Source organism: Aricia agestis, chromosome 15 (genome assembly GCF_905147365.1).
Source record: "Aricia agestis chromosome 15, ilAriAges1.1, whole genome shotgun sequence".
NCBI lineage: Eukaryota > Metazoa > Arthropoda > Insecta > Lepidoptera > Lycaenidae > Aricia > Aricia agestis.
In genome coordinates, this window is record NC_056420.1 from 12,415,556 (window position 1) to 12,443,513 (window position 27,958).

At 35.9% G+C, this 27,958-nt stretch overlaps 1 protein-coding gene across 1 annotated transcript in view; it reads left to right on the forward strand.

Moving 5' to 3' along the window:
- Positions 1-595: 595 nt before the first annotated feature.
- Positions 596-27,958, forward strand: part of LOC121734068 (organic cation transporter protein-like) — a 38,385-nt gene continuing 11,022 nt past the window's right edge. Inside the window, exons 1-2 of the mRNA XM_042124481.1 lie at positions 596-754; positions 25,697-25,861. Of these exons, the coding sequence (XP_041980415.1) occupies positions 25,698-25,861 (164 nt within the window). The 5' untranslated portion in view covers positions 596-754; position 25,697. The remainder of the gene's footprint in view (positions 755-25,696; positions 25,862-27,958) is intronic.

A 27,958-nucleotide genomic window follows, 5' to 3' on the forward strand; every position in this document is an offset into this window, starting at 1 on the left:
ACGTAACGTAACGCAACCAAACTACTTAGGTCCCCGATTTGCATAGGAATCAACTTCTCTGATAGTACATAGAATAGTAATTTTTGGTGTTGTAAATTTTATCACGACTCACGCACATGTCGATAAAAATATTTCACACATACAAATTGCTGAGCTGTGGCTTTTAGCGAAATGATAGGACTGATAAAGAGTGGGGTTCTCCGTACACGCATGTTTTGCAAGCATGATTCGCCTTATAATTGGAAAAAATAATTACTTACTTACCTAATATTTTTAATTCATTCCTAAAAAAATGTAACATTAAGTACTTATTTGAAATATTTTCTTATAATTTGTCAGTAAGAATTACGAATATATATTACTTAATATTTAATTTTCGTCACTTAAAATAATGTCACCACTCACGCGTAGCGACTACATAGAAATGATAAGTTTTTCGTAACTGCATTTTAACAGTACAGTCAAACGATGAAAACGGAATGTGTGTTCCCTCATACACTAATAAGTCTTATCACATTGCGATAAGGTTGAATATGGCACACCACATGCATCGAAAGCGGCGTACGCGCGTGGCGTGATTATAACCGTTCCACCGTCCACGGCCAATGACTAAAGCTCTACCATAGAGAACGCACGCCAGCTGACAGCCGCGCCGGCCGGGCGAATTTCAAATTCAGAATATTGTGTTTTTTTTAATACGGCCAGTGTTTTTTTTTTTTTTTTGAGGTTATACCAAGTGTCTGTGACTTTTAACGTGAGTACATTTTTATGTGGTCGTTTTCTAACGTTGTTTATTTTCGTCAACGAAATGAGATTATAAGCGTTCGCTTCAGTTGTAGAGATCGTTGTAACACATTCGATGTGCACTCGGAGCGATTATTAATAGCATTCCTTTGAACTCGACAACAAAATCGCTTGCACATTTTCCTTTCAAAATAAAAATTCATTAAATACCTACACAATGAAATTACTTATTTACATATGTATAGGTACGTGATGATGTATAACGTAGGGGTTTTTATAATATTAAAGTTTTTAATTGCTTTCAAATTATAAAATATTAATAATTAATAAATATTTTAAAGTAAGATTTATTTAAGTAACTTTATTTTTAATTTTTTTTTTAAATAATATCTAGTAATACTTAATGATAATTTAAAAAAATTAAAATACTGTAAGTAAGTAAGTAGGTACTTATATTCTTACATTACAAACAAAAAAATAAAATACAAACATTAAATTAAGTAAAGTGATATTTTGACTAACATAATAAATCCAAATAATATATATTTTATATTAAGTATAACTCACTCTACGTTACTAACTTCCTGTAAAATCACGATTCACGACGGTTTCTTTAAACAATACCTAAACAAAATATCGTGTTACTTACTTACTCGTATTACTAATTGAAACTGAAAATAAAATAAAAAATATAGAACTCCCGGGTAATAATAATAATATAAGTACTTACTTACTCTTTATTTGCACATCAAAAATTCAAAATGAGAAAGAGAAACAATTTTTAGGAAGAGCGCAAATTTGCAGTCTTGCCGCTAAGATAACCATAACGTATAATGTACGTACCTATTTGAACTATAAAATATAATTTCCTAAAACCCTACAAATATTACAAACACATGATTAACAATATATTATCGAACCCCTACATAATGTATCGATTTGCAGTACGCGAATCTGCTAAAACCCCTCGCAAACCACCCCTCACAAGTTAACAATAGATCAATACTATTAATACGACTGCCATGATAAAATTATTATTTACTAGCTGTCCCGGTGAACTTCGTGTCACTTTCGAACCTTCCCTGGACTTCTACGAATATTTTAAGACTAAAATTAGCCCAATCCGTTCAGCCGTTTTCGAGTTTTAGCGTTATTAACACAATTGAAATCGATTCACATATATATATATATATATATATATATATATATATATATATATATATATATATATATATATATATATATAGATTGAGTTGGTATTAGATGACGCCCGCAACTACTTTGCGCTGTTTGTTCCGTGGGAACCGTACATTTTGCCGGGAAAAAAGTATCCTATGTCCTTTCTCGGGACTCACAGTATCTTCATACCAAATTTCAACAAAATCGGTTTAGCGGTTTGGGCGTGAAGAGGTAATAGACAGACACACTTTTATTAGTATTAGTCAAAATTACGAAACGTGACACGCGTACAAGTTGTGGCATTTTATATGAAGACGAGCTTTTGTCCGCGGCTTCGCTGGCGTTAAAAAGTATTATAACATACAAACTTGCATCCCCTATTTTAACCCCTTGGGGTTGGAATTTATCAAAATCCTTTCTTAGCGGATGCCTTCGTCATAACATCTACCTGCATGCCAAATTTCAGCCCGATCCGTCTAGTGGTTTGGGCTGTGCGTTGATAGATCACTATGTCAATCAGTCAGTCACCTTTGAGTTTTATATATATAGATTTGTGTTAATCATGATAAAATAATGTAACTAGTGTAGTCTTCATACTATACAGTCTGAATAATCTGCTCGATTTCAAATATCTAACACTACTTAAATAAATGTAGCGCAACTAGCAAACTAATTGAACACAGCGCGTGTTAAACTTATCTGTGTGTTAAGCGTGTTTCAGTTCAAGGACGCAAATGAGTTACTCTACTGTGTATATTTATATTGTGGTATTACTAGAATAACTAGCCTTGACAATGAACGATAAAGTGCATACTTGCAAAATTATAAAATACTTAATTACTCGTGTCTTGTATGTATAGATGTTGATTCGACACATGGCCGACCTACGTAATACGGTCGCGGTTTAACTAACCCAACCGACGGATGACGACTTACGTTTAGTTGACATAATCCGAACAAATGACGTAGGTCCGTCAACTGCCTATGAATCAATTTACCATTTGTACAGTAGGTATCTTCACAATTTCTGCTCTACCATACTCAAAACAGCAGAGGGAATCTGCAGTTGATATTTAAATGTCTCATATCCGCATCGTCAAGTGCGGTGGTTAAACTATATGCCTTTACGCCTAAATCAAGAACTCTGAGCATATTTCACCATATACCTGAACAGCAACTTTGTGGATATAACAAACTAAGATGAAATAAATGCAACCGCATATTTTTCCTAAACATTTACAACATGTGTGCTAAATTTCATTCAAATCTGTTAAACGGTTTTCGCGTGAAAGCGTGACAAACACAATCACACCATATCTAACATGCTAACATTTTTTTATTAACTAGGTACTTATATAATATTATATTCGCACATTTAAAAATGCAAAAAAACACAGTAAAATTAATAATGGCAATCCTACCTTTTTCCAGTTTTTGTTCCTGTTAATTGTTATTATCGTAGTTAATTTTATCTTACCGTATCGAAAGGGTAAGTTTATTATTTTGCTTCATTTAGTATTAGTCCGGGTTCCCTAGAACATTTTTTTATGACTATCAAGCTTATTTTTCGTGAGTAGCTTCATTTTGGTAAGACGAACAACAATTTCCTCTGCGAAAATTCTCGAAAGTTAAGTTAAGCTAACAGAGATAGAAAGTATGATAGAAATGATTTAATATTTCGATTTGATGGTCCTAAAATATGGATTGTTCCATTTGTAGGACAATGTTACACTTAAATTATATAACTTTTAACCTATCTATATACAAATAATCAGCTGGTTAGGGTTCCGTTTTAGGTTTCTGTAATCAACAAGTCCTCGTTCACTATGGAACCCTAACCAGGCTCTGATTTTTTTAACTACATTGAATATTGATAGGTAATTTAAGTGTAACATTGTCCTACAAATAGAACAATCCATAATATTTTAGGACCGTCAAATCGAAATATTAAATCCCTTCTATCTTTGTTAGCTACCACTTTCGAGAAGTTTCGCAGTAGTTGTTGTTCGTCTTATCAAAATGAAGCTACTCATAAAAAGTTAGCTTGATATATAAGAAAAACTAGATGTCCCGCGCGGCTTCGCCCGCGTAAATTAGGAATTTTACAGAAACCGTACAATATTTTCCCATAAAAAATAGCTTATGTCCCTACTCCCTTCACTTGGTCTACTCTATATCTGTGCCAAATATTGCCATAAAAATTGCTCCAGTAGTTCGTAATTTCTAATATTTCTCCGTTTTTCCCACATTTTCCTGAGTTTCTTCGGTCGTATCAGTCTTAGCGTGATAATATTATATACCTTACTCGATAAATGAGCTATCTAACACTGAAATAAGTTTTTAAATCGGACCTGTAGTTCCTGAGATTAACGCGTTCAAGCAAACATACTTACTCTTCAGGTTTATAATGTTAGGTAGGTAGATTTTTTTTAATTATCTCACAAATTACTCGAGCCTCGATCTTAAAGACTATGAAAAGTACCAATAACAGGGTCATTATAGGCTCATAAGTCATAAATTCATAACCATGGGACGACGCATGGTATAATATGGTAGTGATGATGATGATGAATGTAATTTGTATAGTAGCATATGCTTTCCGTTCTTAAAACAACGCCGAAACTCCCAAACTTGTATCTATAAAGAATCAGAAGTTCTCTCAGCACCTTCCGAACCACGGTATACCAGGTATACCTCGGTGCAAAATCTTACTTGTTGGTAGCATATGCTTGGAATACTTCTCACGAAACCGAAGTCACCACATGTTTCCCTATAAATTTTAAGGAGTTCCCTCGATTACTTATGGATCCTTCATCAGATCACCACTTTTGTGAATATAATACCAAATTGAGATATTACCCTATATACCAAAAAAAAAATTTTGAAAATCGGTTAACAAACGGCGGAGTAATCGTTGAACATAAGAAAACGAACATAACACCTCCCCCATTTTGAAAGTCGGTTAAAATTGTAGCCTATGTGTTATTCTGATGTATAAGCTATGATATTGTAAAGTTTCATTAAAATCCGTTCAGTAGTTTTTGCGTGAGAGAGTAACAAACATCCATACATCCACACATCCATACATCTATACATCCATACATCCAAACAAACTTTCGCCTTTATAATATTAGTAGGATTAGCTATATATATACTTAGAGTCCCGGGGAAGGACATAGAATACTTTTCATCCTGGAAAATGTACGGTTCCCGCGCGATAAACGAATTTTGGTACTTACAACGGATTTGCGATCGTCGTCATCTAGTTAACGATTATCTTATATCTTTAATCTTATCTTATATCTTTAAACGAGCAATTCTTGTATATAATATTATACTTATATATAATTGGAACCTCGGAATCGGCTTCAACGACTTTCATGAAATTTAGTATATAGGGGGTTTCGGGGGCGATAAATCGATCTAGCTAGGAATCATTTTTAGAAAATGTCTTTTTCATCGAATACCGAGCAAAGCTAAAGCAAATAGCTAGTAATTTATAACGTGCTGATCTAGAGATAATTAAATCGTGCGCCAAATATAATATGACTGAGTGCTAAATGCTTATTATAATTCGTATTGAATAACAAACATCTTTTACGCTTCCGCATTATTAATGATATTTATTGTATATTAATGTATTCGAGCGTGACCGAGATGATATTAGTTACAGTAAGCGATCCGCGTTATCCGATTTACATGTATTATATTGTTGAGTTTTATTCTCTAGTGCAGGGGTTCCCAATGTGTGCGCCGCGGCGCCCTGGTGCGCCCTGGAAAGGCAAGAGGGGCGACGCGCCGTGGCCCGTGAGTAGATCCTCCATCATTACCCGAAGGCCGAAACCACAAATATTAAATTATATTATAATATAAATTATCTATAGCAGGTAGATGATTAAATTTAATATTTGTTTGTTATCTTTTACCTGCTAAGCTCCAGTTTCACCAACGACTGTTAAAGTTATCGCTCGAATTAGTATCACGTTACTTCTCTCGTTTTTCATACTAACGAAAGAGAAGACATGACATTTTAATAAGCTGTTAACACTAACAGGCGTTGGTAAAATTGGAGCCTAACCTAACTACCTATAATATCATTAAAGGTGTTTTTTTTTTCTATTAGCTAGGTAGAGTAGGGCGCCGTGTAAGTGCGCCTTAAGGCTGAAATAGATTGGGAACCCCTGCTCTAGTGACTAGTCTATTAAAAAAAGTTGCGCGATCTTTGTAAGTCTTTCACGCCATTTCCAAATATCTACCCTACTTGGGAAAAGCTTACCATACGGTAGAAAGAGGGAAATAAACTTTTCTTCCGTGGTTTATCACAATGAAACAGTTCAAAAGCCATCAAAGATGCTAGAAAAGAAGCTATTAAGGCGACGCCTTGATAATTTGGTTGTAGCAATATCGATTTTTCTCAGCAATGACTAAAGCTAAAAAATAAAGTTCATTTCAGTATTCATCATATTATTGTCTTTGTCTTTGAATTAAATACCCATAGCATAACACGATTGGTCAACTTTTATAACACAGAATAATCAATCAAAAAGACATCTGTAAAAAAAGGGATTCCTATTTTGCCAATAAAGGAGAGTGATTTAAGCTTCCAAAATTTGTACATAGATTGGTTCAAGCATACACTTTAATTTGCCCATAGCTTATATGAAATGTATTAATGGTTTTTGAATTACGCGACAAAAACCATTTTGTCGCTTACGCCCTTTCTATTTCTTACTGTTCCATTGCTTGTTTTCTATGAGAGGCCGGCCCGGCCTCTCATAGAAAACGAGCAGCATTAAGAGGATACCACAGCGGCTAGAGAAATGAAAAAAAAGTACGTGTAATATCTATAGCTGTCTCCCTTACCTCAAGCCTATACCGCAGAACGCGATAGAGACAACTGCAGAAAATCCAGAAAATCAACGATTCGTTGTCCCCTGATTCCTTCTCCAAAACTTAACCGATTTAAGTACTTTTTTCATTAAAGATTAAAAAAAGGCTTCAGCTGTGTTCCTATGTTTTGCTTTTTTTGTATAATCTATCCAAATCCGTTTTCTGGACGTTTGAACACAGTGGAAAATCTGGCCATTTTTTTGGGTTTTTGAACGTTCATATCTTATTTAATAATTAAATTATGAAAAAAAAGAAAACATAGGGACATTGTATTAGTGGCCGTAGATATTCAGGAAAAAAATTATAACTCTACTAGCATTATCCAGGGAGGAAACAGGGGACAGCGTTTGTATGGAAAAAATGGCGGTGTGGAATCCTCTTAAAGCAATCCAAAACATATTCAACACGGTTTTTTACTTTAACGCGGCGTCACCTTAAAAGGGCGCTAAATATGTATCAGTCACAAACTTACAACTCACAAAGGGTTTTGTCCCCAGTGACACAGGTCTCCCGAAATAGCTGCTACCACTGTATAGTCTGTATAAATATCAGCTGTTACCGTGTCTTTGACCTCACAGTCCATAAAGACTTTCGCACTAAACCGGTAAAAATCCATACTAAAATGGCGAAAGTGTGTCTGTCTGTCTGTTAAGCACTTCGTATCTTTATCAGTTGGATTATTTTTGACTGTTAATTTTTTAATCCTATTGCTGAGTTATAATAAGTAATAGGTAAGCGTTCTTTTGACATTGCTTAGCAGTAATTTTTAAAAGTGGTTGAGCAGTTCTTTCGACTATCCATACTATTATTATAAATGCGAAAATATTATGTCTGTCTCTCTTTCCGTCCGCTGGACCGATTTTGATGGGTATATCTTTGGATCCCGGGAAAGGACATAGGAAACTTTTTATTTCGGCAACTAACCCGTCAAGAAAATCTCGCACGAGGCCACATTAAAAAAAATGTGTGCCAGTATTTTAGATTAAAAAAAATATTTTATGGTCCTATTTATCATTTTTTTCCTTTCTGAGGAGGATATACGAAATACTTATAAAAGGACCAAAATCGTCGTTGTACGAACAATAAACAAAAACCATAAAAATCCTGTATTTTGTTGCATCAGCCAACAGGTTTTAAATTCGTCCACTTTTTATAAAACGCCTTGTTTTAAAACCTCGAAATATGGGATTAAGCTTTAGAAGGCTGATAAGTAAAATAATAAAAGCAAAAATTGTGGGAATGTGTGGACGGTGGATTTGGGTTTTTGTTTCACACAAAAACTGTTTCTAACCTACATACCTATCCTGGATGCGATAACAATTTTAAATTTCGCCACCTTCTTTCGTATAGAAATTAATGTATCGCTCAGAAACTCTAAATTGTGTCATTATATTATGTAGGTATTACTAGATTTTGCCCGCGGCTTCGCTCGCGTTAAGAAGTGTTATTATTAATTAGGTATCAATCTCGGGTTGAGACTTTTCTCAATCCGGTCGGTTTAAAATTGACAACGTTTCATACAAACTTTCATCCCCTATTCTATCCCCTTGGGTGTAGAATTGATCAAAATCCTTGCTTAGCGGATGCCTACGTCATAACATCTACCTGCATGCCAAGCCCGGTCCGTCTTGTGGTTTGGGCTGTGCGTTGATAGATCACTATGTCAGTCAGTCAGTCACCTTTGAGTTGTAAAATATAATATTTAGATTATTATTAGTCCTTGCCCACATTTTACTGTAATCTTGTTAAGTTAGTCGAACCGTCAACTAGTTAGTACCAAATACCAATTTGTGAGCAAAAAGCAGTTCTAATTCTATCTATCTATCTATCATTAGCAGCCGGTAGGCGGTGGCACTGCTTGGCAAAGGCCTCCCCTTTTTTCTTCTACACGTCTCCATCCTTCACTGTATATTGCTACACTTTGTCTACAGAATGTAGTTTGTCATTAACAACATTTTTAGGGAAGCTGGAACCTGGGAAGTAAAGTAAATACAGAGTCAGGGGAAACAACCAGCTTAATATTACCATAGACAAAATAATATATAATATTACTAGCTGTCCCGGCAAACGTTTCTTTACCATATAAAGTATTTCGGCCGTATTATTTTATTGAAGTGACTAAATAAGTATGTCACCATGGCAACGTCCATCGCTATCCTGTCGCACAAACAATGGTCGCCATCAGTCTCGAGTTGTAATAATTTCCTTTTATTTATTCAACAAATGCACTTATCAATATAAAAAGTACCCAGTAGCTGATTCTCAGACCCACTGAATATGCACATAAAATTTGGTAAAAATCAGTAAAGCCGTTTCGGAGGAGTACGGTGACTAACATTGTGACACGAGAATTTTATATACTGTCTATAAGAGATCTATCTCGATCTCGTCCCTGATATTACGTAGAACTTAGAAGTAAACACAATAATATATACCATTCTGGTTACTACTCATATTCAATACGCTTGCGAAGGCCATGATAAAACATCAGTAAACAACGACGATTAATATCGAACCCGATAACAGTTCACTACACCTTTATTGATCCCTCCCATAATTACTGAATCCATACTAATATTATAAATGTGAAAGTGTGTCTGTCATCTCTTCACGGACAAACCGCGGAACGGATTTTGGTGAAATTTTGTATGGAGATACTTTGTGAACCGAAAGGACATTAGTCCTTGAGCCCTAGAACAAATGTTTTACTATCAAGCTAATTTTTTGTGAGTAGCTTCATTTTGATAAGACGAACAACGTTTTTATTTGCGAAAAATCTCGAAAGTGGTAGAGCCTAATAGAGGTAGAAAGGATTTCATACTTTGATTTGATGGTCCTAAAATATGTATTGTTCTATTTGTAGGAGAATGTTGCTCTTAAATTATATAACTATTAACCAACCAATATCCAAAAAAAAATTAGCTGATTAGGGTTCCGTTTTAGGGTTCTGTAATAAACAAAACTTGGTTGACTATGGAGCCCTAAAACGGATGACTATCTATACTAATATTATAAAGCGGAAGAGTTTGTTAGTTTGTTTGTTTGTTTGTTTGAACGCGCTAATCTCAGGAACTATTGGCCCGATTTGAAAAATTCTTTCAGCGTTAGATAGCCCATTTATCGAGGAAGGCTATAGGCTATGTTTTATCACGCCAATACTAATAGGAGCGAAGAAATAGAGGAAAGTGTGGAAAAAACGGGAGGAAATTATTTGAAAGGGCTTATTTGAACGCGCTAATCTCAGGAACTACTGGTCCGATTTGAAAAATTCTTTCAGTGTTAGATAGCCTATTTATCAAGAAAGGCTAAAGGCTATATTTTATTGCGTTAAGACTAATAGGAGAGAAGAAATAGAGGAAAATGTGGTAAAAAACGGGGGAAATTATTTGAAAGGGCTTATCTCACGAACTATTGGAGAAATTTTTCTATTATTTGGCACAGGTAAGAAGTAGACCACGTGAAGGATCATAGACTATGTTTTGTGGACTAGTTTGTCTGTGAAATATCTAAGCGAAGCGATCGGGCGAAGCTGCGCGGAACATTATATTTCGCGTGGTCACGACATCGCGCGTAAACAGCTGGACCCATTTGGCTGAAATTTGGTATAAAGATACTTTGAGTCCCGAAAAAAAACATTAGATACATTTTGACCCGGAAAAATAATTGTTTACTGCACAATATACTTTTATGATTTGCGCGTAAACTATTCAATCTATTTTGATGGAATTTGGTATGGAGATACTTTGAGTCTCGAGAAAGGACAAGGAATACTAATTTTGCCCCGGAAAATGTACCGTTCCCGCACAATAAACTTTTATGATTATCGCCTAAAGTCTCAACTATTCAATATATTTTGATGAAATTTGGTATGGCAATACTTTCAGTCTCGGGAAAGGACAAGGGATTCTTTTTATCCCGGAAAGTATACGGTTCCCGCACAATAAACTTTTATGATTCTCGCCTAAACTATTTAATCTAAGTATTTTGATTAAATTTGTCATGGAGATTGGAGATACTAATTTGAATTTGGGACAAGGAATGTCTTTTGTCCCGGAAAAATGTGCGGTTCCAACACAATATACTTTTCTGATATGCGCGTAAGCGACCAATCGATGCACGGGAACAACTATAAAGTCCACACGGACGAAGTCGCGGGCAAAAGCTAGTCGATTATACAGAGATGATAACTAAACGTTACAGTTAGGATTTTTTATTCATTATTCGTAAATCGTATCACGTCTACCGAGGTGGCCAGTGTACACGTGCCTTTACCGTCCTTGAGTAGATCGTAAACAAAGCCGTTACAAAATAACATATACTTAAACATTGTTTTGGTCAAGATACAATGCCCCCAATACAAGTAAGCAAATTTTTTGTCATTGAACTCTTATTTTGATAAGAATGCAATTATATTATTTAAAGATTTTTTCAGTTATCAACAACTCAACGACACTAAAATTTGTTTTCTGCTTTTCAATCATTTAAATGCCTATAAAATCTTTGAGATTTAAGCCGTCAAGTTTGTAGTTAAAATCTTTATCTTTCAATTAACCAGCGTAATGCGTTGCATATTAATTTGTGGTTTCAATTAGCACGTCGACTTTACTAAAGCGTTTGATAAAATCAATGATTAATTCAAAACCTACATTTCCATTAAACAAATTGGACATTGCTTCAATAAACCTTTCAAAATAACTTCTAACACATTCAATATTTAATTGAAATATACTTAATTTTACACTAAAATAGGTACCAGGTGCAGTTCATATACGTATTCCCTCAAGGATCAATAATTTTACCGGTTACTATTAAGGTGTATAAAACTAACGAGGGACAATTATTTTCGACCTTTATTCTATTTCAAATTTAAATTGGAAGAATTTTTTTATTTATTTTTAAATCGTTTACCAAACATTTTATAAAGGTGGTTAGCGTAAGTAAAGCTTTATTAGAATTCTGGACTCTGTTAGTACAATTCTGATAAAATTTGGTATTTTTATATACTCGACCATGGCAAAGGAAAACCGTTGCTTTTTACTGCTGAAAAAGTATGATTCGTTCGTATTATGTTTCCTTTTAATGATACCGGTCAACATAAATATTTAGATAAACTTGATTTCACTCCTAATTTTCATCAATTGCTCTGGAAAAAACTTCATGTTTAATAGTCATTCTATTATTAAACATGAAGTATACAAGTTTTGCATATTAACAGTATAATCTAGTGAAAATCGAGTATGTTCAGTAGGGTAAATGTTCGGTTATTTGATACCGTTGACCGTAATCCTGTAATGTGGAGCGATGAATATTGATGAGCTAAGTTAATTATACATTCTGGTAATTCGTCTGTTACAATGTTTCCCAATTATGAGCATAGTTGACAATAGTCGTGACGCAGAGGAACGTGAAGCCAATGTTCATTGGCTTCACGTTCCAAAAGAGTAATTTGTGGCCAGTGTACATTATTCCAATCCAGTGATCTGATCCATCATTTTTTTTGCAAAATGGCATTCCAGTATATATTATTCGAATAGTTAGCTGGATTGGATCACTGGATTGTAATAATGTAAATTGGCCATTAATTTAGTATTAGATAAATGAATGCCTATGCATAATATTGCATAATATGCTATGCATCAACGCAAGGACTTACCTACCTACGTTATTTGGCAGCGTTATGTTAATGCTATTAGTTGTGATGAGGCTAAACTTGACAAGTTGACATAACCCAACCAAATAATGAAGCGCCATAAATGTGTAATTATCAATCTGATAGTTCACAGTACCATTATTTTTGGAAATAACTGTAGTTTTGTTCTTTCTTTAGGAAGTTTCTTCAAGTTTTGTATTAACTAAAGAGTTTTATATCAGCTAGGTGCCCCATAATTACTCACTTTCGCTCCCGCCTACTGAAAACATTAACATCAGTAGCACGTGAAACAAAAAATACACAAACCACCGTGCGGGAAAGAGACGGGTTCCCTAGCAACAAAATGTCACAGAGCACATGTGAGTATGTCAATGTCCCACGAGGTCAGCTTCTTACCACTGTATTTAGTCTGTGGTTCGCGCTGTTGTTCGCGGTTCTAGAATTTTCTTGGGTGGGGTTAGTGATTGTTTGGAATATGGAAATGTTTCCTTTTTGAAATGTTTGTTAAGAATTACATGCGTGAACGCCCATAGTTGACGTTGACGCACATTTTTAAATATTGTTCTTATCCCCACCAAATATTAACACCAGCCACCAGCCTAATAAATTATCTTCTATCTGTTTAAATCAGTTAGCTGATTTACTGATAGATCAACGCACAACTCACAAGCCAAGCCTTTAGCATATGTTCTTCTGTAACCTGGTAACCACAACAAAAGTACTTATTTTTGAAAATCCCACCCCTACAGGGGCTGAAAAAGGATCGAAGTTTTTTTGACATGCGGACGAATTCGCGGATAAAGATTAGTTTTACTCATAATTATGTCGATAGTGTCATAAGAGTCAAACTAGCCTTTACTCGTTTATAGAATAACCTCCATGAAGTATGATGTTCATGGTAAAATATACAGTCCTAGTTAACCGTGACCAATTAAAATCGAGGTTTGTTTTTATCTATAACCATACTTTTCAACTACATACAATCGTATACAAGCTGTATAAATAAAATGTTTGAATATATAATAAGTTTAAGATCTTACTGAGAGTTTTTCAGTTTATTTACTTATTATGTTTTGCTGTCAATTTTGTTTATTCCTAAGAAAAACTTCTTCCTAATGAGGAATAAAAATTGTTTCATGACCTTTGCTTTGCTTTGGGACTCAAATTATACATCCCGAATTTTATCAAAATACAATCAGTAGTTTTAGCGTGAAAAATAAAATATAGAGTTGCACGCGACTTCGTCCGCGAGGACTTCAGTTTATAGCGCGCGATGTTAACAAAATTGGTGTCAAAAGTTTTTATAAGAAAACCCTGGTACCCCTTAAATCAATACAGCTGTGCAGTGTGCACACAATAAGTATTTAATTTTTTTATATTAAACTTTATATTTTATGCCAAATTTGAAAGCTTATTTAGTAATGGGGGGGCCCATTACACAACTTTACCCATAAACTATTTATCATTGATAGGTTTAAGGTTACGTCACTGCACAGATAAAGTACTGAGTTATTTAATACCGTAGAATAGATATAACAATCGAAAAACATCGAAACTTAAATGTAAGATGATACCACCTCTTATAAAAAGACTTTTGAGCAAGCGTCAGCGCGATGTAGAAGACGCACGGCGCCATCTATTATGAATTGTTGGAACTAACTTAATTTGAACAAATTTACGCATTTTTACCCCCTTACAACCCTTTTTTCCAGTAAAAAAGTTGCCTATGTCCTTTCTCAGGCTTAAGACTATCTGTATACAAAATTTCATTACAATCGGTTCGGTAGTTTTAGCGTTTGGCGTGAAAGCGAGACTGATTGACAGACAGACAGACAGACAGACAGAGATACTTTCGCATTTATAATATTAGTATAGATTATGTGCACACTGCACAGCTGTTTTTGGGTATTTTGATTAATTAAGGGCCGCGCTACACCGGAATGGCAGTGGCGAGGCGAGCACTTTCAGCGCTGCCATTCCGGTGTAGCGCGGCCCTGAGAGGGGTACCACTTACCAGGGTTTTAAAAAGATTTTAAATTTGACACAAATTTTGTTGACACCGCGCGCTATAAACTAAAGTCCACGCGGATGAAGTCGCGGGCAACAGCTAGTTATGAATAAAAACAATATATAATAAAGTAGATATATGATTGGTTATGTTACAGTAATGAAGTAAAAATAAAACGCCATCTGTTTTCATATATTAGAATTAAAATGTTGATTGCATTGATATAATATTTTCTGGATGGAATATAGGCCAACACGTACACGGTACACTCGAACTCCTTTATTTTAAAACGCCTTCTGTTGTCAACTTGTCACATATATTAGAAATGCAGTAGGAGTTCTATAAGATAAGATAGATTGATTATTATTATACCAAGTGATAATATTATTAAACATAATATTCTAACGTATTAAAAAGTATAAAAAAAAACATAATAATTAATAAGTATTATTAGTTCTATGTTACAATGAAGTAAAAAATAAAACGCCATCTGTTAAATCGTATTAGAACTAAAATGTTCATTGCATCGATATATTTCTGGATTTTTATAATATTATACATAAAATATATTTAAGATTTTCAAAATATTATTTTGATACACATCCAAGACCCAGAAACATTGAAAACTTTTTGTTCCGCCTGCGGGACTCGATCCCAGGACCCCCGGGATGAGCGCTGGCCACGCGCAATGCGAATAAATTTTCATCGATATTTTCATGGAAATAAGATATTTTCCCACATCAAAATGTAGCCTATGTCCTTTCTCAGACTCTAGAATAACTGTGTACAAAATTTCATTGCAATCGGTTCAGTAATTTTGGCGTGAAAGCGAGACAGACAGACAGACAGAGATACTTTCGCATTTATAATATTATAGTATAAGTATGGATGATGCGTAAAAGGACGAAAGATTCGTTTCAACTTGCATTTCTTACGCAACTGGACCTATTTTGATGTGGCTGGTATAGATATATTAAAATAGAGATAACTAGTCTGTCGACAGTACTAATCTTCTGTGAATTAGTTTAATTATAACATTAATGTCATTTTAATTGCCTTACAATAGTAAACAAAGCTAACAGGTGGCTACTGTGCGATGCCAATATACTGCACTTGATGTAATCACTAATTTTATTTTTGGTCTGTGACTATGTAAGGACAAACAATTAAGGTCCCCATCGGAAGATCGATCGATTGGATCGGAATGATCGCAGGCGGACCTGACCGGTGGGAATCTAGAAAGCGTTAGGTCGGCCTGCACCAAAAGTGCATAACGCTACTAAAGAAGCTTTCATTTCAAAAATAAAAACTCCTTTGTCAGGGCTATTACATATCTTGTGACATGTATACAAGCAACATACGTTTTATAGCATACTAGATGACGCCCGAATTATACATTTTTCCAGGATAAAAAGTAGCCTATGTCCTTTCCCGGGACTCAAAGTATCTCCATAGCAAACAGCAAAATTGGCGTGAAGTGCTAACAGACAGACAGACACACTTTCACATTTACAATACTAGTATGGGTTTAAAATTTTTGATAGCTGTTGCTTACCTGTCGCAATTATTCTGCGAGCTTTACGTTGGTTAAATATAATTTTAGGTTAATAGCTCCATTCGCAAGCCCCATCTGCGTATTCGATGAATCAAATTAAGTGTTCACGAACTAGACAATTGCTTAGGCTGCTTTCACACGATATCAGACTCTACTTTTTTAATGTTTGGATCGTAATTTACTTATTTTCTAGTATATTTTTTTCTAGTAAGTACATTTTCTAGACTACTTTCTAGTATTTTTGTACTTGTAGGTACAGGATTACTTCAGGGAATTTATGTACGCGGAACATGACCACTTATTTTAAATATGATTAGGTACTATTTTAAGGCTTTTTACGTTAATTTGATAACGTACCGAATGATGGTACCTTTAGAGTTTAGATAGAGATCACATCGAAATTATACACTGTATGGTGATTGTTAACTTTGTAAATAAAACGATAAAAAAATTTCATACTTTCCTTTAGAGCAGCCTTTCCCAAAGTGGGCGATAACGCCCCCTTGTGGGCGCTGAGGGTCTAAAGCGTATGGGACCCAGAAACAAAAGGAGGGCATTGTGTAGAGGCTTGGGGGGTGATTTATTTCATCTGGATGCATTTTAAATCGAAACAAAGTGGGCGCTAAAACACAATTTGTTCTCGAAGTGGGCAGCAGACATAGAGATGCCTGCACATTTCGCTACATATATTATGTAAACATGATGAATCAAGCTAAGAATATTGCACTATAATACTGCTCTTTTTCTGATTTATATCTTTGCGGGTCCCAACTCCGATGACATGCTAAAATATTTCCCTCAAGCGCCCGGAAGCCTGAGGGATATAATAATGATTTAGCACACTGCACAGGGGTCACCAATTAGTTTTTGTCCATTGGGTTCATTTTAAGAAATGAAATTACCTTCGCAGTCCACACACAAATTACAAAGGAATATTTTACTTACATATATGAGAAAAAGGACAATTTTGCTTACATTACATTAAATCCAGGAGATGTTCATCAGTAAGTCGAGACCGAAATTTTGTTTTTTAATAAACTGTTCATCTTCGAAGATGCTTGGTTCGCACACAATGGATCGGCGGTCCGGACGCGGACCGCGGTCCGCCGTTTGGTGACCCCCGATTTAGCATATCAAAGTGTTTCATAGTTCATTTTCGTTGTCTATCCTAATTCCTCGTGACATAATATGAGATGCAGTGTTGAAAATGTATGATGATTGATGTGTCAATGCCCGTTAATCATATTATCAGTATCGCACAGTGTGCAACTAGCCTAACATTAGCAAGAACCCAAGGCTCCGCAATTCGTTTCGCCTTACAAGCCACAGAACAATGTATGTGTATTTTACTGTATATGTATAACATAGTAGTAACTAGTACCGAGTACCACAGTATAGCAATATGTCATATTGCTATACTGTGCTAGTACAGTATAAATCATAGGTTCCCAAACTTTTTTGTCTACTGCCCATTTTGACAACAAATTATGTTTTAGCGCCCCCATTTGCTTCAATTTAAAATGCATCCAGATGAAATAAGTCACCCCCCAAGATTCTAGACAGCGCCGCAATTTTTTTTCTGGGTCCCACACTGCCCCTCCTTAGACCTTCAGCGCCCACAAGGGGGCGTTATCGCCCACTTTGGAAAAGGCCACTATAATCTAACGCACTAGCAATTACTGCACTATACCACCATGAGTTTAACAGTAGGTATACAATGTGTCCCGACACCAGTGTCCGAGCCTTTAATGGATGTCTGACATTTTATCGACAAATTGGCTGTAAATTTTCTTTCGAAGAAAATTAAAATTTGAGAGCCTATATTTTGTCGATAAAATATGCCATACATCATAATATTATGACTGTAAAGGATCGAACACTAGTTTCGAGACACATTGTATACAAATACTTATAGAGTAGACAAATGTAAAAAAGTGACTCTTTCAGCGCTGCTACTTTTATAGTGAATTTTTTATAAATTATAAGAGACACATACTACTCACCCTAAAGTGTCATCACTTATAGCGTTTTCTGTGTCATCTAAAACTGCCCCGGGGCAGGGCCTGCACCACGAAACCGTTTTGAGACTCAAACAATCGAACGAGAACGCCGCGTCCTGCTCTAGTAAAACGACGTTGTTAGAGCAGGACGCAGCATTCTCGTTCGATTGTTTGAGTCTGAAATCAGTTTCGTGGTACGGGCCCTGGGCTTGTACCACGAAACGGTTTTGAGACTCAAACAATCGTACGAGAATGTTGCGTCCTGCTCTAACAAACGTGAAATGACGTTGTTAGAGCAGGACGAGGCATTTTCATCCGATTGTTTGAGTCTCAAAACCGTTTTCGTACTGAGTCGGCCGAATGGATACGTAAATATTCGAGGTTTAAATTACTACATAAATTAAGTTTTGTAAGTTAGTACTAAGTCTAAGTGCTTCGTCCATCACCGGTTTTGTTCGGCTTTTTCCGTATCCATTCGGCCTGCCCTTCCCGCCCTGCCCTGGGGCAGTTCTAGATGCCGAAATCGCTATTAGTTTTGTTACACCCTGTTGACATTAGACAGGCTGTGACAAAAAAAAATCATCTTACTAAGTCAACAGATCATACTAGCAAGTACTAGCGTCATCTTTTGTCTCACTCGCAGACTAGTTTGTCTCTTTCTATAGTAATAAGAATAATTTCCCAGGCTTATAACAGGAAATATTTTCCAAGGCGACACGAAGACGTCCTCAATGCGGTGACCTCGGCACTTTTGGGTCGACACTCGGCACCTGACTCAGCCGTAGCCTTGAATGTAAATTATCTTATAATTACCCTTATTACTCCTAATTAAACAGGCATAAGCCTAGTGATTACAATAAAAATAATAAAATAGACATTTCTAGGTCAGTGATTCCGAAACTGGTTTTTAAGAACCCTAGGGTTCGTTTTAATATGCTTGCTAATATTTTAAATGCGAAATTGTGTCTGTCTGTCTGTCCGTCTCTCGGTCTGTCCGTCTGTCTGTCTGTCTGTCTAGTACCTCTTTATTCCCAAACTGCTGCACCGATTTAGCAGAAATTTAGTATGGAGATACTTTAAGAGCCCATATGACCCTAACTTGACTACATACTTTAACCTAGATCTCAAAATCTGTAAGGTCTAGAAAACTGATTTTTTGACACATATAACTTCAGTTCATAAAGATTAAATGCTCAAGACGAAAACACGATTACTCAAAAAATGCTCGATAGTTTCTTTTTTACAAAAAACCTTGTTTTAGACATATTTTTGCTTGGATCTTCGAAGTTTGCTGTCTTTTCTTTAATATTTTTTAATATCTAAAAAGGTATTGATAAAACCTAATTTTGCTCAAAACACTTTTTTCATAATCATTATAGTTCGTCTTTTATTCAAGTAAAACTAACTCGGCGATGATTCCGCGCCGTCCTTTTTCACCTGGCATATGAAAGACGGGCGTGAGTGTGAAGAGAGAAGGACGATGTTTGATTTTTAGAGTCAGGTGAGCTCTTAAGTCCCGGGAAAGGACAGAGAAGAGGAAGACAAGGAAAAAAATTAGGAGAGTTCCCACGAGATAAACGATTAATGGCGCAAAATTTTATTTAAACCAAAAGGATAGGACGGAGGACCTTTCTACAGAATGCAAAAACAGTTAAGTACATAATTATTGTCAATTTTATTCCCACTTGAATGATGAATGTACCGACATCGGACATTCGAAGCCCATGAGAGCCCATGTCCGGGTCCAGGAGGAAGCACGCTCTAGTGACGATTCGGTGGAGTGGAAACCCTTTGTACGTCTGTGCCTGGTGATAGGACACTTCTTATCTGTGAAACCAATGGCGAAAGTTTGAGTGATTCTCTCGAGGGAATCACACAAAAGTTGATTTATCGCGCGGGTAACCATTTTTTCGGTAAAAAAGTATCGTATGTCCATTCCCGGGAAGCGAAGTAAGAATCAAAATCATACAGATTTTAATATTTGGTATAGATATACTTAGGCTATAAAGAGTTTTTTTTAATAAGTAAGTATATATTTTATTATTTAAGCGTACAATATATTATTATGTATCTACGTGTCTGTTTTTTTACCGAAATAAGGGGGCAAACGAGCAAACGGGTCACCTGATGGAAAGCAACTTCCGTCGCCCATCCATCCATCCATCCATCATCGTCTTCCGTCGCACACTCGTAGGTGCGTTGCCGGCCTTTTAATAGGGAATAGGGTAATAGGGGAGGGTAGGGATGGGAAAGGAAGGGAATACGGGAGGGTAGGGAAGGGAATAGGGTAGGGGATTGGGCCTCCGGTAAACTCACTCACTCGGCGAAACACAGCGCAAGCGCTGTTTCACGCCGGTTTTCTGTGAGAACGTGGTATTTCTCCGGACGAGCCGGCCCATTCGTGCCGAAGCATGGCTCTCCCACGTATGTACTGTGTAGTATATAGTATGCGCTAGGACCCGGTTATCTGATGATTAACATTTTCCATTGAACCTATATGGAAGCATAAAGAGGTCATCTATTTATAAACTACATAATACTAGGTGGTAAATAATCTGTCTGTCACCAATTAAAATCTATAAATACACGATGCTAATTAGTTTGAAGATAGGAAATTATATGATAAAATAAATTGATAACTTTGCAGGATTATTGTTGACGTCTCAATTTTTCGGTGGTGACTCATTTTAGAGATAACTTGGCACGAAACGTACATTGATTCTGCTAAATACCTTACAGTAAGCAGATTTGATGCAGTCTCGTTACGCTAGGTTGTTTTCTTCTTCTATCCTGGGTGCCGAGTACGAGTTTTTTGTTTGACATTCGATCGTGAACGCGTTTGGCGTTTACTAAGATTTTGTATGGGAGATGGGCCCACTCCCATGAGCATCGCTAGGTGGCGCTGTACAAATCCTATACAAAATCGTAGTAAACGCCAAACGCGTTCACGATCGAATGTGAAACAAAAACTCACACTCGGGCCTCAGTTCGTTTCCTATCAAACAAGATATTAATTTTAATCCATAATATACTTCCATACTAATATTATAAATGCGAAAGTATCTCTGTCTGTCTGTCTGTCTGTCTCGCTTTCACGCCAAAACTACTGAACCGATTGCAATAAAATTTTGTACACAGTTATTCTAGAGTCTGAGAAAGGACATAGGCTACATTTTGATGTGGGAAAATATCTTATTTCCATGAAAATATCAATGAAAATGAATTCGCATTGCGCGTGGCCAGCGCTCATCCCGGGGGTCCTGGGTTCGAGTCCCGCAGGCGGAACAAAAAGTTTTCAATGTTCCTGGGTCTTGGATGTGTATTAAAATAAAATTTCAAAAATCTTAAATATATTTCATGTAAGTATAATATTATAAAAAATCCAGAAATATATCGATGCAATGAACATTTTAGTTCTAATACGATTCAACAGATGGCTTTAATTTTTTAATTCATTGTAATTACATTGAACTAATCATACTTATTAGTTATTATGTTTTTGTTTATAGTTTTTAATACGTTAGAATATTATGTTTAATAATATTATCACTTGGTATAATAATAATCAATCTATCTTATCTTATAGAACTCCTACTGCATTTCTAATTTAAGTGACAAGTTGACAACAGAAGGCGCTCTAAAATAAAGGAGTTCAATTGTACCGTGTTGGCCTATATTCCATCCAGAAAATAAATCAATGCAATCAACATTTTAATTCTAGTATATGAAAACAGATGGCGTTTTATTTTTTACTTAAATATATTTTATGTATAATATTATAAAAAATTTAGAAATATATCGATGCAATGAACATTTTAGTTCTAATACGATTCAGCAGATGGCGTTTTATGTTTTACTTCATTGTAACATAGAACTAATCATACTTATTAGCTACTAGCTGTTGCCCGCGACTTCGTCCGCCTGGACTTCAGTTTATAAAGCGCGATGTCAACAAAATTGGTGTCAAAAGCTTTTATGAAAAAACCCTGGTACCCCCCTTAAATCAATACAGCTGTGCAGTGTGCACACAATAAGTATTTCATTTTTTTATATTAAACTTTATACCAAATTTATGCCAAATTTTAAAGCTTATTTAGCCCCCCAATTACACAACTTTACCCATAAACTATTTATCATTGATAGGTTTAAGGTTACGTCACTGCACAGATAAAGTACTGAGTTATTTAATACCGTAGATAGATATAACAATCGAAAAAAATCGAACCTAATTGCAAGATGATACCACTTTTTATAGAAAGACTTTTGAGCAAGCGTCAGCGCGATGTAGAAGACGCACGGCGCCATCTATTATGAATTTTTGGAACTAACTTAATTTGAACAAATTTACGTATTTTCACCCCCTGACAACCCTTTTTTCCAGTAAAAAAGTAGCTTATGTCCTTTCTCAGGCTTAAGACTATCTGTATACAAAATTTCATTACAATCGGTTCGGTAGTTTTGGCGTTTGGCGTGAAAGCGAGACTGACAGACAGACAGACAGACAGAAATACTTTCGCATTTATAATATTAGTATAGATTATGTGCACACTGCACAGCTGTTTTTGGGTATTTTGATTAATTAAGGGCCGTGCTACACCGGAATGGCAGCGGCGAGGCGAGCACTTTCAGCGCTGCCATTCCGGTGTAGCGCGGCCCTAAGAGGGGTACCACTTACCAGGGTTTTAAAAAGTTTTTAAATTTGACACAAATTTTGTTGACACCGCGCGCTATAAACTAAAGTCCACGCGGACGAAGTCGCGGGCAACACCTAGTACCAAATAATTTAACATCAACACGTTGAAAATTTTAGGCCGCGTCGGCTAGTTCCCGAATCGGTGGTAGGGACATGAGTTTCGACGTTGGTGTACTTACTTACTAAACATGGATTTTGAATTGATTGATTTTGAATAAAACATTCTTTTATTTGTTTTATTTTTACAGGTATTAATTCTCATGGAATGTCTAACAAAATATGTAAAACATTTTATTTCATATTAATTACAGAATGTCCAAAATTCCTAGTCTATTATAATGAGTAGGTACCATTTTGCTGTTTGATAAGGGGCTAAATCTATTAGATTTTGAAGCTTTGCATTAAAGCTGCATTAATTTTGCATTACAATCGTAGAATCAAGGTACAGTTTGTACAATTAGCACGATGCTTGTGATTTGAATAGAATGCGCTTGTTATTCAGCTCAGGCGTTTGTCACCGTACAATATTTGTTGTACATTTCGTAATGTAGAGCCTTATACACTCTATACATTATACATAATACTTAATAGGGATGACGACAAGGTCAAAGATTAGCTGATTTTTTAAATAAAATAAAAACACAGCGATAAAATGTAAGTATTTCCAAAATTTAGCTTCATAACTTATGTATTTTTTTGGTTATGAGCCTTCAAAGTTGGATAGTCAAGTCGATTTTTTTATAAAATGCCTTAATTTTTGTATACCATTCGATAAGTTATGCAATTTATAAAAAAAATATGAAACCACTTTCATAAACGCAATATTTAACATAGCTATCGAACAAACTACCTAAGCGTGACGTCACAGTTAGGTAACATTTTGTATGGATATCTTGGAGAGTTTTTAAGCTATCAAAGTCATTTTTTCACCGATATTCCTATTTTTTAATGGTAATCTAATAATTTAATCAAGCAGATTATTGTAGCAAATTCATAATCTACTATTTTTTTATGTTAATCAAAGTTCATAATTATTGTATAATCGGATGAGTCAAGCGATGAGTCTCCAGGAGTCCAGGCTAAGGGTTAACGAATTAACAGGGACCCTAATTGGACGAGGGGAATAGTTCAAATTGATGAATCCCCCTTAATTATATTACGAGTTTTTACAATTAGACTAGTTGACCCGGCAAATGTTGTTTTGCCATATAAATTATTTCTAGTATCAATATAAAATGTAGATAAAATCCTATTCTCAGGCCTAACGAATGTGCGTACAAAATTTCATTAAAATCGGTTGAGTCGTTTTGGAGGATTTCTCGCACAAACACTCTGACACGCTCAGTGACACGAGAATTTTATACAGAGTGTAACAAAACTAAGTAATAATACTTTAGCGTGTGTTATAATAATATTATGTATTCCTTATAGAGAGTTCACTGTGAAAGTAGCAGCGCTGTAAGACCAAATTTTTATTTGTGATTTGTATAGGCGCCCCGACGACGCGGCGTCACGAGTTTCCCCATACAAAATTAAAAGTATTTTTGCTCTTTCAGCGCTGCTACTTTTACAGTGAACATGAGAAATTTTGGAAATTCTATTTTCCAAAATTTTGACAGAAGTTTTTTTGGCATGTACAAAGTTGAGCAACAAAAAAAGAATTACTGAAATTGGAATGGTAGTTCCAAAGATATGCGAACACAAACATAAAAACATACATTACATACATACATACATAGTAAATACATACGCACACTTTTGAAATTTGGCACATTAAGTACCTAGTAGTAGTTCAAACGCTGATATAGACTAACATATACGAAAATTGGGCAGTTCTGGTAATATTACATACATACGCGTCGAATTGATAACCTCCTTTTTTGAAGTCGGTTAAAAATAGCGTAGTCTCCATCTACACTAATTAATTACACTCTGAAAACATTCGGGAACAAAAAACTGTATCCATGTAACAAACATCCAGACAAAAAATCATGTAATCGATATCCGATTGCACAATCAGTTGTAACATAAGGTCGCAGCACTGTTCCCACGAATATTATTGGTTAAGATAAACATAGTGCCGGTTAATAACGACAAAAAATACTGTTAAAAACCTTGCAATATAGGAACCTAGTTCGTGACTTAATAGGACTAGACTACTTTTACTAATATTAGGTACTTATTCTGTAATTAGACGTAGATACACTGACAAACTACTAGATATTAATTCTGACCTTAAAGTAAACAAAGGTATAAATTATAATCCTATCAATTTAAATATCACCTAAAAGAAACCCAATGTCATTGCCACTTCAATGTGGTCAACTTAAAATTGTTGTCGACATTTAGAATTTTAAAGATCAGAATTAATAAAAAACCGGCCAAGTGCGAGTTGGACTCGCCCATGAAGGGATCCGCACAGCAATAAGGTTTATTTTTATGAATTTAAAAGGTTTTTGAATTATTTTTATATTTCAGTTGATTTAATGAAAGTTAATTTAGGGTTTAGCATTTATAACGTATAAAAAACTACTTGCTAGATCTCGTTCAAACCAATTTTCGTTGGTAGTTTTTATAGTAATGTCACTAATGTACATCATATATTTTTTTAGACTTATCATGCGCCTACTTTAGAAGTTAAAGGGGGGGGACACACATTTTACCACTTTGGAAGAGTCTCTCTCGAAAACTGTTCAGGTTAGAAAAAAATGATAAGTATTAGAAACTTCAATATGATTTTAGAAGAGCTATCCATAAACACGCATAGGTTAGATGAAAAAAAAATTTTTTTTTGTTTCAGATGTACCTATGGGGACCCCTAAAATGTTTAATAATTTTTAAAAATTTTAGGGGTCCCCATAGGTATAGACGGTAGTTGCCATCAGGTGAACCGTTTGCTCGTGTGCCCCTTTATTAAAAAGAACGTAAGGTTTGAAAGAATAATTTGTAAATGTCTAACGTAACCCATCTCTTTCAGTATGGAGGAGAAGAAGAAGGACATAAACTTGGACTCAGTGCTGGAGAGCCTGGGTCCGTACAGCCGATACAACCTGCTCAACTTCATGCTGCTGCTGTTCCCGGTGCTGCTGAGCAGCTTCTTCGAGTGCGGCTTCATATTTGAGGCGCAGGCGCAGAATTACAGGTACTAAGTTTTAGAACAATGCAGGCGCACCATTAGGGTTCCGAACCCTCCCGGATTGCCCGGGAGACTCCGGTAATAATGCTTTACCTCGCGTCCTCCCGGAGAACGATAATTTATCCGGTTTTTTAAAAACTAATAATTATTGTAATAATTGACTTAGTGAAACATTGTAAGATAAGGTTGAATTGGACAACCTTATCTTACAATATTATCTGTTCGAAGAAAAACGATTTGGCTTACTAATGATTTCTTTACGAAATTGAAAAAGATAAATGGTCCTGACTCCTGAGACTATGTTCTTTCTCATCCCCCCTACAATTCTCCAGGGTTGAACCTTTCGAGAGTTGGCAACCCAAAATATATAATCGAAGAAATTGATAGGCTGTTGACGGACCTACGTCATTTGAATTGGTCGGGTTATGTCAACTTAAGGTAGCCTTTCGAAGCGAGCGTCAGTGACGCCGCGACCGTAAAAATGTATGTAAGTGACGTCACAGTTGCCGCGTAGCGTCACTGCGCTCGACCTCGAACCATACATTTTTCACAGTCGCGGCGTCACTGACGTTATAGACGCTCGCTTCGAAAGGCTACCTTTAATGTAAGTCGTCATCTGTCGGCTTGGTTTAGCAAAACACGTACAGCTCGACAAGGCTTTAAATGAACGTGGCTAGAAAAGGAACTAACGCTTCTATCATACAAAAACGTCATTTGTGACAGTTCTCCTTTACCAGCAGCGCGTTTAAGCCTCGCACTTTATGTCTGCCATCTGCCTATGAAGTATGAATCAACTTTTATGATAGTACAACAATCAAAAAATTGGATGCATTGGCAGCTGCTGACGAACCTACGTTATTTGGTCGGACCGCCGCGCCGGGTCGGGCCGGGATCGGGGCTGGGTGGATATAACGCTGCCAAATTACGTAGGTTTGCCATCTGCCTATGAATCAATCTTTCGTATGGTACATAAGAGCTGCTGACGAACCTACGTTATTTGTTCGGACCGCCGGGTCGGGCCGGAATCGGGGCTGGGTTGGACATAACGCTGCCAAATGACGTAGGTTTGCCATCTGCCTCTGAATCAATCTTTCGTATGGTACATAAGAGCTTCTTTCCACTCTCTTCCCTTAATAGTCCCAGTGGGACGGAAGACCAACCGACAATTGACAGATTTTGTACATCCAAAACATGGATCATATTTCTTTCAAGACAATCAACATCCCCATTTTCCACACTTTATAGCAACGTTTTATGTTTTTGTTTTGTTTTAAAAAAAAGTCGGAAGCTTTGTTTAAAAAAAAAGTCGGATCGAACTAGGAACATTGCTGCATTAAAATTTAAACTGCAGAATCGGTGTACCTCTTCTGTTTGTGGTGTACTCTCTCCAGTCGTGTACTTCTTCTGTTAAGACTTTAGGAGAGTTAAGGAAGAGATTACTCTTTAACGTTACCAATATTGCAAAGAATAAATATCGACTTCCCTGATCCCAGCATAAAATACAATATTTAATCCACACAAGATTATAGAGATTGGTTGTCGTGTAAATATTACGGCGTGCATAATGTATTCAATATTGGCATAGCCTCATCAACTTTTTATACAATCAACAAAATTCACGCGTTTTTTTAGCTTGAAACGCATTTCGTTGATATATTAGGGTCAGTTCACATTGCAGCGTAACGACGTTGTGAATTGTGATGCATTTAAATGAGTCATTAAAAACTGAACTTTATATTGCTACACAAGAAGTTACACATTCAATTGACAGACTTGCTGTGTTGGGCTGCCTGTTCCAAAAAATGCTTCAATTAAAAATGCTGCGCCTCATGACGTTGGAATGTACTATCAGAGAAGTTGATTCCTAGGCAGATGGGGGACCTACGTAGTTTGGTCGCGTTACGTCAAACTTGGTCAAACCATAATGTTGATATACCTAGCGGAATAGAGCAACAATCTCGAGCTGTCAAACGAAACCAAAATTGATTTTCATCTGTGTAAGTATACACTTACACAAGCATGATTTAACATGAATTCTATGAGATTAAATTGTCAACGTGCGGCACGTGCCGACTGGACGTCAAAAAAAGAGTGCTGCCGTCA